The 12,898-nt window shown below is 48.1% G+C and overlaps 1 protein-coding gene and 1 pseudogene across 1 annotated transcript; both read left to right on the top strand.

Moving 5' to 3' along the window:
- Window positions 1–7,519: 7,519 nt before the first annotated feature.
- Window positions 7,520–8,492, top strand: LOC126539969 (uncharacterized; annotated as a pseudogene).
- A 6-nt stretch (window positions 8,493–8,498) lies between these two features.
- LOC126539823 (uncharacterized) lies at window positions 8,499–11,940 on the top strand. The gene is made up of 2 exons (XM_050186649.3): window positions 8,499–8,553; window positions 10,697–11,940. The coding sequence occupies exons 1-2, from the start codon at window positions 8,499–8,501 to the stop codon at window positions 11,881–11,883; spliced, it is 1,242 nt and encodes a 413-aa protein (XP_050042606.3). The 3' UTR covers window positions 11,884–11,940.
- Window positions 11,941–12,898: the final 958 nt, after the last annotated feature.

Genomic DNA, 12,898 nt, shown 5'->3' with positions numbered 1-12,898 from the left:
GCTTATGCACTTGCGTAGGCAGCGAGGAAAAGGAGAGTCAGGGAAAGAAGTGGCAAACGATATCGGCGCACATGCGCGATAGCCCATTCTGACACACCTTCAGTACAGAATCCCCCCTGGAGGACATATCGGCGAACGGATGCGTCGGTAAGTGTAGAGCGCAGACGCTCGATGAGTGCTCGCAGCGGTAGTTCTCGGTACTGCTCATCGGCGATGTTAGCGAAGGCAGACACAGAGAAAGTGCTGTTGGCGGTACTACTGTCGGCATCGTCAGGCTCGTCTACCGGGTAGCGAGACAGGCAGTCAGCGTCCTTGTGTAGTCGGCCAGAGTTGTAGGTGACAGAGTACGAATATTCTTGGAGGCGTAAGGTACAGCGACCAAGTCTTCCTGTAGGATCTTTCAGTGAGCATAACCAGCAAAGCGCGTGATGATCTGTGACAACAGAAAAGGGTCGGCCATATAAGTATGGGCGGAAGTTTCCAACCGCCCAAACTAGGGCCAGACACTCACGCTCAGTGATGGAATAGTTACTCTCTGCGGGCGAGAGGAACCTGCTGGCGTAAGCGATAACACGGTCGTGGCCGCACTGTCGTTGTCCAGTACTGCGCGAATTCCGTGACCGTTGGCATCAGTACGGACTTCGGTAGGCACAGAAGGATCTAAATGGGCCAGAACGGGAGGCGTTGTGAGAAACTCCATTAGAAGCGAGAATGCAGAGGCCTCGTTATCGCCCCACTGGAAAGGGGCGTCTTTATTCAAAAGCTCGGTTAGTGGTCGTGCTATGGCCGCGAAATTTTTCACGAAACGGCGGAAGTACGAACAAAGGCCGATGAAGCTGCGCACATCCTTGACGCACTTTGGAACAGGAAAGTGCGGGACAGCATGGATCTTGCATGGGTCCGATTGCACTCCGTTCGCGTCAACGAGATGTCCAAGGACGGAAATCTGGCGACGGCCGAATTTGCACTTCGATGCGTTGAGTTGCAGACCGGCTCGACGAAAAACGTCCAGCACTGCTGAGAGCCACTCAAGGTGCGTAGCGAACATTGGAGAGAATACTCTAACGTCGTCCAAGTAGCACATTCACGTGGACCATCAGGCGTTCAAAAGTGGCAGGAGCGTTACATAGACCGAATGGCATCACTTTGAATTGGTAAAGACCATTGGGTGTTACAAACGCAGTCTTCTCGCGGTCGAGATAGTCCACGGCACTCTGCCAGTAGCCGTAGCGAAGGTCGATAGAGGAGAAATAGCGAATACCGTGGAGGCAGTCAAGGGCGTCATCAATCCGAGGTAGGGGATACACGTCCTTTTTGGTAACACTGTTAAGGTGCCGATAATCCACGCAAAAGCGCCATGAGCCATCCTTCTTTTTTACCACTACAACAGGTGACGCCCATGGACTACATGACGGTTCAATAATGTTCTTGGCAAGCATTTTGCAAACATGTGCGTAAATAGCTTGACGCTCAGCCGGTGACCCTCGATAACGGCGGCGATGAATAGGAGGGGCATCACCGGTATTAATGCGATGTTTAACAGCTGTAGTTTTGGCCAAAGGACGATCGTTAAAGTCAAAAACATCGTGGTAGGAAAACAGACCGCGGTAGAGCTCACGAGCGTGCTCGGACGGCATGCGGGCGCAATCATTTTCTGTAAGTCGGCGATGGTACAAGTTGCCGACTGCGATGGTAGAGGAGGATCGGCTGAATTGTCGTCTACTGCAATAGATGCTACTGAGTGATCTGCTGATCTGCAATAGATGCTACTGAGCAAAGCTGGGATAGAGACATCCCACTTGGCTGCGCTTGTGTCGTCAAGCCAAAATTGACCACTGGCAGGCAGACGCAATTCACCGTAATAGATAAAACTGTACGAGGTACTGTGATCCCGTGTGTAAGGAGGACGTCTTGCATAGGAGCCGCGATGTAGTGACCACCGGGCACTGGTAGGGATGACGCGAAGTCAACGTAAGTCAGTGCCGAATGTGGCAAACGAACGAAGTCGATGGAACTGTCGCGACTGGGGTGTGGTTCAGCGGGATCCAGAACAGGCAGGTCAAGGCGGAGAATACTGGCGGAACAATCGATGAGAGCACCATGTGCGGAGAGGAAGTCTAAGCCGAGGATGATGATGTCGTGGGGACAGTGGACGATGACTGTGAATAGCACGATTGTTGAGTGATCGGCGAAGGAGACGCTGGCGGTACACATACCAATAACGGGGGCTGTTCCGCCATCGGCGACACGGACAACAGGTGTCGTGGCGGGCGTGATTATTTTCCTCAGCCGGTTACGAAGGTCAGCGCTCATTACCGACAAATTCGCCCCCGTGTATTTAAGAGCAGACACAGAAACACCGTCGGCTTGCACGTCGAGAAGGTTCAGATGAGTGGGCAACGTCAGTAGAGGATTTGGCAGCGTAAGGAGCAATGCAGCGTCACCTCGACGCGCTGCATCGTCTAGTTTTTCGGCTGGGAGCGGCGTCCGAAGGGAGTCGGCGAATAGGAGCGACGGGGCAGGGGGGAGCGAGAATGTCGTCGCTGGGGCGAAGGCGAACGAGAATAGGGACGATTCGGCGCAGGAGAATCAGTGGCGGCATTATCGGAGCGGGCGGCATTGCGACGAGAAGGACCACCTGGGGGGCGAGAGTAGGCAGTGTAAATAGACCGGCTCGGGGAATTCGAGCGACTGCGACAGTGCCGAGGAATGTGCCCGATTCGATGGCAGTGAAGACAAATGGGCTTGTCATCAGCAGTGCGCCATTCAGATGGGTTGCGGAAACGTGTTGGGTAAGAAGATGCGGGACGGGGCGGAATCGAAGAATCCGAGTGGGTATCAGGGCGATGGGCCGAGCAGATGGTGTGAAGACCCATGTTTGCAACCTCCTGGTGGACGACTGCCTGGATCAGGGAAACGGTGGCTGCAAGTGCGTTGGAGGGGCTGGAGTCGAAGGCAGCCGCATAGGCTGCCTCGATCTCACTCCGGACGATACTGGTAACATCGCCAGTGTTGTTGGGATGAGGAGCGCCGGCACAGGAAGATGTCGCTGGGGTGTTGGGCAGACGGGTAAACTGCTGGTCGATACGTCGGATTGTAGTGAGTTCCCGGCGGCGGCACTCTTTTATAACTGCATCCACCGTCACCACGTTGTTAAAAACGAGCAAGTTGAAGGCGTCATCGGCAATGCCTTTGAGGATGTGGGCGACCTTGTCGGACTCAGTCATGTGTGCGTCAGCTTTGCGGCACAGAGCGAAGACGTCCTGAATGTACGTGACGTAGGACTCTGTTTAAGTCTGTACACGGCCGGAAAGCGCCTTCTTCGCGGCAAGTTGGCGACCGTAGGGTTTGCCGAACAAGGCTAGGAGCTTTTGCTTAAGCGAATCGCAACTGGTGAGCTCATCTTCGTGCGTCCGAAACCAAACTCGAGCTGTGCCACCGAGGTAAGACTACGTTGGCGAGCATGATAGTAGGGTCCCACCGGTTATCGCGGCTGACGTGTTTGTACAGGCTGATCCAGTCCTCGACGTCTTCCCCAGCTTTGCCCGAGAATACGCCAGGATCACGGGGAGCGGGGACGGTGATGCAGGTCGTCGAAGTGGCAGCAGGTGTCGGAGCCGGCGGAGTCGAGTTGTCGTCGCCGGGAGCCATGAAGGAAGTCTCGACGTACCGTCCACTGTGAAGCTCCTTGACGAGGTACAGGGAACGTCCACTTCCACCAGAAATGTTACGTAGGAAGACGCAGACGAAAAGCTATATACAAGTATATTTACAAGGAAATACGCCGCACTTGGCCAAGAGGCAACAGCCCACGCTAGCGTCTAATCGTCGTCGTCGTCTTCACCCTGCTCGCCTCTTTGTCATCGGAAATACTGTTCCGTAGCAATATTTACTGCATCAATCGCTCAAAAGCAACCTCCGGACGATTGGCTAGTGGAAAAAGTAATACCAATACATAAGCAGCAAATGAATGGTATAGTCCCATATCTTTGACCTGTCTTTGCTGAAAGCTACTCGAACATATCTCTACATCCATATACACTTATTTTGAACATAAAGCTTTTTTTTTTCAAATCAACACGGGTTTAAGCAACGCCTTTCTACCACGACGCAGCTAATGGAAACAATCAACGACTTTTCAAGCGCTTTGAACAACAAAAAACAACTTGACGCGACTTGTTTACACTTCTCTAAAGCATTTGACAGAGTGGTTCTCTCTCTATTAATCAGTAACTCGTAACAAATTGTAAATAACTGCAATTTGGTAGAATAGATTCACGCATATCTGTCCGGCAGAACGCTGTATGAAAGTGCACGGCACGAAGTTGATCACCCTAACTGTGAGCTCAGGCGTACCGAAGGGGTATTTTTTAGGTCAGGTTTTATTTTTGGCATACAATAATGATATCAGGTTCGCTATTAGTAAAGACATCACCGTACGTTTGTACGCAAATGATTGTCTATTTTACCGGGAAACTAATGATGTCAATGATCAAAAATCGCTAAGTGATGATCTTGCTGCCATTGAAATGTGGTGTGAAAACTGGAAAATTATGACAAATGAACAAAAGACAGTTGTTTTCAGGGTATCCAACAGGATAAAGAAACCGCAGGCCACGAATACTTTGTCATCCCCGAATACTCGCTACAGCTGATACAAATACCTAGGCATAACTATCAGCTAAGAACCTAAGCTGCAAAACGCATATCACGAATATCGCGAGCACTGCCGAAAGAAACGTTCGTTTCTGCGCAGGAAGTTGAAACTTGCGCCTCAGTCTGTCAAAGTCCCCGCATTTCTTACCTATGTGAGGCCAACGTTAGATTACGCAAGCGTTATATGGGGCCGGTTCCAAGTGGGTCTAATAAACGAACTCGATTGGATACAAAGAAGGGCTGCACGGTTTATTTTGTCCAAGTATTTCTCCGTCGACTCGGGAACAGAGATGTTAAACGTGCTTCAACTACCACCTCTATCCCAGCAGCGCCAAGTGGCAAGAATAAAATCGCTATTGAACTTTCTAAACACCATTTTACCAGCGACATTGCAGATTACCTAGCTCCCCCCCCCCCCTAAAAAAAGAGAATTCTCAGAAAAAAACATGGCTCAATGCTCACAGTTTTCATAAAAAAGCGCTAAAGACGAAGACGAAGAAACACATACGACAGGACTGGCGCTTCTTTATGAAAACTGTCAAAACTACTCAACGTATTGTTACTCAATGTTCGTTATGCCAAAGCTACATGTCGACACATATGCATATTCATTCCTGCCCCGAACTATAAGACATTGTAACGTCCTGCCATGATCGGTTATGTGGTGCACCTCAGCTGAAACCTTCGAGAAATTCATAATGGGGTCATCGCAGACGCTGCGGTGATCGCAGACGCTGCGACCAGAGGCGCGGCGTCTCCACGGCGTCTCCACGGCTTCTCTCGTGACAGCGCAAGCTGTCACGAGAGAAGAATGCGAGAACGCTCCCCTTAACGCCGTGCCACCATGCGGTACTTAACGGTATTACCCTGCAAGCGGTACCGCCATACTGACCCACGGCGCGGTTACGCGGGCGTTATCTTCAAAGCGATCTGCTTTGGTGACACAGTCTGGGTGGACCGATGGCTCGTAGCTCTGCGTGAGCTGTGTTCTCACCGCTCAGTTTGCGTTAAAGTCATAGACGGCATGAAGGTCACTTCACTCGCTGCTGCTCCTACGATTCCTCACGCCAGCGTCCTGACAGCGAATGTCCGCGGTCATCGAGTGTGAAGTTTTCATGTATGCCTGTAGCGCGCTGACACCATGCTAGGTAATTCCCATAGTAACATAATATTTACAACGGGGCCTTCTACCCCGGTGGCTGCTGCAGATGGCACGGCCACGTGAGCGTTGTCTTGACTAGGATGTACGATGCTGACATTGTAGGCGTCTAGGGGCACAGATGGTCGATAACGTCGTGTGCGCGTTATAGCATCCATACGCTTGCGCGTCAACCGCGTTCACGAAGTGTGACGTCGCTGTAACTTCTTTCTTAGGTATAGAAGGTTGCGATCTTCCCCTAACGCAACAAAGTGGGAAGTCGCTATTGTCATGTCCTAAATGCTTTCAAAACAGTTCTACGTCTTTGAATGAAACATTCTCACCGTTTCAATGAGGTTCAGCATACCTATCGGAGATTCTATGAAAGATGGCTGTTCGCTTTCCTCGGACAACTGGTAACCAAGTGTTCCATCTGCGCAATGAAGCAAAATGAGGTAGGCATAAAATATTGACCAACTAGAACATTTCCATAAAAGGTGTTTATGAAAATTGATGCTCTTACGGTTGTAATGCATAATAAATATCCTGAAGGTGAGCAGCAGTCCAATAGTGGAACAATGCTGGTTCTTCCTCGTTATCTTCTTCTGGTACTTTAAATGGGTGGGGTTGGCCCCAGCTGTAATGGCTCAACCCACTGTGGAGGATATACACTGAATCGGGCAGTAGTAGGAAAATAAAAACTAAAAAATATGCGGATCGTATTCGCGGTGCAAATCGATCTACGCGAATTTTTTGTTCGTGTTAGCCAAGAACGTTGTTGTTGTTTAGCTACCATTTGCAAGTATGAAACATATGTCGAACACATTTTGACTCTGAGGTACCACGTTCAAGATAAACTACTATCATAAAGATTCAACATAACTTCAACTTCAACAAGATAACTTCAGCATAAAGCTACGTAAGGACGTTGGCCACATGTTTCCAACGAGTACGTTCATATCCAGCTTTTCTGGACACGTACCACCTAGCGCCCCAAACGGACCCGGCACGAAGCTAGCGCGTTTTCAAGGGAACGAGCAAGTTTTTCGTGATAACAAATGCTGCAGGTTGATTACTGAAAAAAGGCAGGTGACAGACGTGTTCTGGAATCCAGTCCACACGAGCCAAATGCAGTGATCACGCTATGGCATGTAAGAATTTTGTTCCAACAGCGGTTAAAGATTCAGCAATGGAAGCCTATGGAAACGATGAAAATTTGTGCTCAATTTTAGAGGCAAGAACGCTGCCTGCGAATAAACTACGGCGTCTATCGTAATACCCAGTGCAGAGTATGTAGTCCGGAGACTCAGCTTTCGATTGATGCCTATCTTGACTCTCCACACATGGCGTAAGACTGTTCCCAAAAGCTATTTTTCTAACACTGTTGAGAAAATTGACGTGGTATCTATAAAAAGATGCGCGTACCGCCTGGCGAAAACTTGGAAGTCGTGGCCGAGGAAGAGGCTTGTTCGAACGGCCACGTTTGCGATGAGCTCCACTGGAAACAGCGCATCGGCCCTCGGCCGAGGATCATACCCGCCGTCAACTACTGATTCCGGTAATTATAAAGTCGTTCTCCCTTGTCTACCGACAGGCAATACCGTTCTCAACTCAGTTTTCCTGTATGCTGACCTGGCAGGGCGGCCGTATCGGGTCCCGGACTTTCGCGATGCACTCCTTTCAGTGCTAAATGCAACTGATATCCTTGGCGCTGGACAATACCAGATGAGCCATTTGTGGTTAGTCACATGTGTCAACAGCATCGCGAAACAGAAACTTGTCGACAAAGGCGAGTTGCTGGTGAAGGGCCTCAAGTGCCTTGTCATAGACCCAGAATGCAAGAATATCAAGATAAAGCTTCTTTGGCTTCCCCCACACCTCGAACAGAGACGGATTGTTGAAGCGCTAGAGCCATATGGCACAGTGCAGTCCATCACGAGAGAAATGTGGCGGTGTGACCGCATGGAGGGCTGGCAAATGACTAATCGAGACGTAGCGTTCACATTGAAGGATGGTGTTTCTGCCAGTAATCTGCCACATCTATTGAGCATATACGGCCACCAGTATCTCATAGGTTCCTGGCCGACCACCATTTTGCCTCCGGTGCAACAGAGGTGGGCATATCCGGCGACAATGTAGAACACCACGCTGCAGTAACTGTCACCGCTACGGTCACCCTGCAGATGCATGCGTCGGAACCTACGCCGACAAGCTTCGTGGAAATAGACCAGCTGAAGATGACACCATCACCGATCATCTAATGGACGTGAGCGAAGTTGTGGATGCAGCTGGCGAAACACTGCCTGAGACTCGTGGACAAGAACAGATTAAGCCGTCATCGGCTGAAATTAGCCTCAGCCAGAAGCCTGTGAGCGAGGATGAGACTAAGGCGCCTGAAGACGAACGAACTGTGTCATGGGCAGAATCGCCACCAGTTCAAGATCGCTCACCGTCAGTGGAATCTGGATCGATGTGCGAGGCCGCTAAGAAGCGTCCAGCGCCATCTGACAATCCATCGCCCTCGGGAAAGGAGGCTCGCGTTCCCAAAGTGTCAAAGTTGACAAAACCGCTCCGGGGAACACCTACTCCTGAAGATGTGCCTTGTGTTAACGTGCACCAAAAGGTCCATAGTGCATCACCTCATCAAGAAGGGAGTGGTGCACCTCTGGAGCAGCGTTTAGACGCTGCACCTACATAGGTAATCATGGCGGGCGCTCTTCCCTTCGATTTTGGCACTTTAAATGTCCGTGGCTTACGAAGTAAGCGACGGCAAGTACAGCTTCTTCATTTGTTACGCAATAGAAAATTAGATATTGCTGCTATTCAGGAAACAAAGATTGAATCCGACGAAAACACAGAAGTAGCTCTATCTCCCTTCCTATCTGACTATAATGTTTGTGTCAGTCATGCAGTAGGCGTTTCCGCAGGTTGTATGTTATTTGTTAGCAAACATTTACAATGTGATTTGATACATTTGTTTACAGACGGGGAACGGCGCCTAATCTGTTGCGATATTGATATCAGTGGCACGAGTTTTAGATATGTGTGTGCTTATGCCCCGAACAAGTTACGTGATCGCGAGTGCTTCTTCTTATCTCTAGAAAATCATTTTTGTACTGATCGTGCAGTGGTCGTCTTCGGAGACTTTAATTGTGTATGTAACGCGCAAGATCGTACGTCACTGAAGCTGAGACGCGATCCGAGTAGTGATGCTTTGCAATGCCTGATATATGATTATCAGCTTGTGGACATTGGGGAAAATGAAAAGGCGGGATGTCGATATACACACTTCCAGGGTACCTCGCATGCAAGGCTTGACCGAATTTATGTTTCATTTAGCGCGCTACCTCTTATTTATGGTTACACTGTGCACCCTATATTCTTCAGTGACCATTGCCTAGTGTCAGCATGGTTTGGCAGCCGTCGTTACCAAAGTCGGCGTATGTGCTGGGAGCTGTGGAAGTTTAATAACCAGTTACTTTCGCGAGAGTGTTTCTTAAATCGTGTTACTGAGCTTATAGCTCATGTGTCATGCCGCAAGGACTTGCCACTCTTTGCTTTGTGGGAATTATTCAAACATGAAGCTAAAATGATAGCTATCGAAGAGTCAATATTGGCCTTTGAAAAAAAGAATAATTACAAAGCACTGTATAGGCTTTTGAGTGAATTGCATGAGCTTGAATTCCTACATCCGGGTCAATATATTGATGATATTCATAAGGCTAAGGCGCAGTTACAAACTTTGAACGCAGAAAAATACAGAGGTGCGCTTGTGCGTGCGCGAGAGCAGCGTTTCCTGGAAGAACTGCCTTGCAGTAAGGCCCTTGGTGATGAGTGCCGGCACGCGCTGTCTAAACAAATACTAGAGATAGAGTATGGTGGAATCATTGTTAATGAGCCTACTATAATAACTAAAGCGTTTTTTGAACATTATGAAAAACTATTCCGAGACCATAAGCCATTGGATACAGATGCTGCCAAAAAAATTGTATCGTTGCTGCCCCAGTTAAATCAGGATGATTACGATTATACAAATGAAAACGTTGATGCAAAACGTAACTGCATGCATCGATTCGTTAGCGAAGGGCAAGACGCCCGGCCCGGATGGTCTTACTGCCGAATTTTATCAGTGTTTTCGTTCCCTCTTATCGCCATTATTACTTCAGGTGTACCGAGAGGCCTTGGAAGCAGGGTTCCTAACCGCCACAATATACGAAGGACACACCGTTCTTATAGCCAAAAGCGATGATAAGACTAAATTGCAAAAAGTGGACGGATATCGGCCTATCTCCTTATGCAATGTGGATTATAAAATTTTTGCTAAGGTATTAGCTAACCGTTTGCAAGTTGTAATAAGATCTGTGGTCGGTGATCATCAAACATGGGGCATCAGGGGCCGGTCCATTCAGACGAACATTCATGTTGCGAGATCGGTGCTAGAATGCGTAGCTGAGAGGATTGGACAGGTGGCAATGGTACAGTTAGATCTGGCTAAGGCGTTCGACAGGGTGAATCACTCATTATTATTTACTGTACTAGAGCACATAAATATCGGATCTCTGCTCCTTAGAGGTGTCAGAATATGTTATGCTAATGGATCAACGAGACTGATAGTGAATGGCTCTCTCTCCGATCCAATTAGGCTTTTATCATCAGTACGACAAGGATGCGCTTTGTCACCGCTTCTGTTCTGCTTGTATTTAGAGCCACTTTGTATAAGCATTCTTAAAGAACAAAATTTCCAGTGGTTTAAATTACTGACTAACGAGGTTCGGGTTCTTGCGTATACAGACGACGTGGCCTTTTTTTGTACCGATAAAAAGAGTGTAGAGACTGCTCTTGCAATTACAGAAGAATTTTGTGCGGCGTCTGGTGCAAGCGTTTATTTTGAAAAAAGTTCAGGTTTTCGGTTTGGATTATGGGCCACAGTGCCATCACATTACGCAGGCATTCAATGGAAGGAGGATCTGCGTTATTTAGGTGTGCCTCTCTCACAGTATAGAAATAGCAACGCTCATTGCTCGGGAGAAGTTGGCAAAATTCAACGTAAAGTGAATTCATGGCGGGGGCGGAATTTGTCAATGTTCATTCGTGTTGAAGTGTGCAACGCGTTCTTAGCTTCCCGTCTGACGTATGTGCTGCAAGTACTGCACTGCTCACGACTTCGCCTTCAGGCACTGCATCGCGTATTTGCAACATTTATTTGGAGTTCGAGCTGTGAATCGATGAGGCGCGACAATCTGTTCCTCCCCCTTGAACGTGGTGGCCTAGGATTAGTACACCTCTTTGTCAGACAAATTGTTTCTCGCCTGTTTTTCTTTCCAGACAGTGACCATCCGTATTTGCGTGAAATGTTGCAACTCCGTTTAGTTCAGTATGTTCCTAATATAGTAGTGTCATCAAATGTAAAAGATGTCCCACAGGCTCCTTGGGGATTTCTGAAAGAGGTTGTCGACACATTTCTTTTCTTGAAAGTTAGATTCAGCCTGGAGTACGTGTTCACTGCCAGTCGAAAAGCAATTTCTGCGGCACTGGTGGACTCTATTTTCCCAGAACCTTTGTATCGTGCACCTTATTTAAGCCGACCTTATCAGGATGTACTTAAGCGCGTCCGAAAAATGTGTGTCCCTCCTGGAGTAAAAACATTTTTCTTTAAATTACATTCAGAAACACTTCCTGTGAAAACTTGGTTAAATTCGAGGGGTTGCTTTGTGCCATGGTCAACAAACTGTCGGCTCTGTCCACGTGCCGAAACCATAGATCACTGCTTCATAGACTGTAGGGACGCTGTATTTTTTTGGGACATTCTCCAACGGACGCTTAAAAAGGACATTGACATAACTCCATATTCAATTAGGTTTCTGCCGTTTAAGGTTACGGGTGGCCCTCCCTATGACATGTTCATTACACTTGGCTTATATAGCCTGTGGAGAAGTACACTGTGTGATCGCCATGCCGAAAGCCCGCGATCTACAAAGTCCTTCTTCCGTGAAAGTGCTGCCTATGTAAGAAGTGTGTACGCTGCGCAGGAATCTCCGCCAGACTGGATGCACTTGTTGGACGCATGTGTGTGTTTGCCTGAGTTTTAAGTGTGTAGTTGTGTCAACATTGTAATACACTTTAAGTTTTGTTTTCAATGAAATAAAGAAGAAAAAAAAAGGAAGTCGTGGCCGAGTGGTAAAATCGCGCGCACCTATAGTCCCTCATCACGCTGGTGGAGGTTCGATTCCCGCTTCGCACTTTCTTTTTAAAGCCGCGTAGGACCTAGTTTTGTATTCTCTTACCAGATGGCAGAAACAGAAAACCCAATATTTGCTTTCTGTTCTGGTTTTTCAGCGGCGCAGTTTTTTTAAAGCGGCATACGACTTAGTTTTATAGTCGTCCACCAGATGGCAGAAACACAAAACTCGATTTGCTTTCAGTTCTGGTTTTCTAGTGGTGCTCCTGGAATATTATGCTTTCTATTTTTACTTCCTAAAACGTAGCAGTGTCGTGTTCATTTAAATCATCGCTTTTATAAAGATTTTATTCCTTGGACGTCATAACTAGAAGCTTGCGCATGGCTTTGTGTTATGCAAAAAAGAACTTTTGTACTTTGTAGCGCGGAACCTGGGAGAACAAAATGGCTATTCTTATTGCGTTCTTCTGCAAGGTGCGCTTTCTTCGACTTTCAGCTGTCCTTAATGGCACACACTCCAAGCGAATCAGGTCCACCTGGGCCACAATGACACCCGGTGGCTAGTGCCATTCCTACGCAACGTTCGTGTGGAACAAAGGGTCTGCTACGCTGAGTCGCTGCCCGAACGGTAATTATTTCTAAAGATTCAGCCAAATAAGAAATGCGCCAACTAGGAGAAGATGTGCAGCGTCTGGATTAATAGCTACTGCTAATGTGTTCCCTACAGCCAAGTCGTACGAATCCGTAGGTGTGGCCGTAAAAAAACCATCTGAATAAATTTGCCGTGTTGTGTCTTTCCCGGTCGCCCTGCAGAGAAGCTAGCTTGGCTAGCCGTCAGCATTTAGGATCAACATATGGTGCCCCTCGTTCGGTGCATTTGCCTTTAATGCACGGCATTCTTTGGCGAGTACCCCAGCAATATGGTA

Source organism: Dermacentor andersoni, chromosome 2 (genome assembly GCF_023375885.2).
Source record: "Dermacentor andersoni chromosome 2, qqDerAnde1_hic_scaffold, whole genome shotgun sequence".
NCBI lineage: Eukaryota > Metazoa > Arthropoda > Arachnida > Ixodida > Ixodidae > Dermacentor > Dermacentor andersoni.
This window is presented reverse-complemented; position numbering and strand designations above follow the sequence as displayed.

Coding starts and splice junctions, on each gene's coding strand:
- LOC126539823 (XM_050186649.3), top strand. CDS start 8,499: ATGGCGGGCGCTCTTCCCTTCGATTTTGGCACTTTAAATGTCCGTGGC. Junction 8,554..10,696: donor AAATGTCCGTGGCTTACGAA/GTAAGCGACGGC, acceptor AAAAAAGTTCAG/GTTTTCGGTTTGGATTATGG.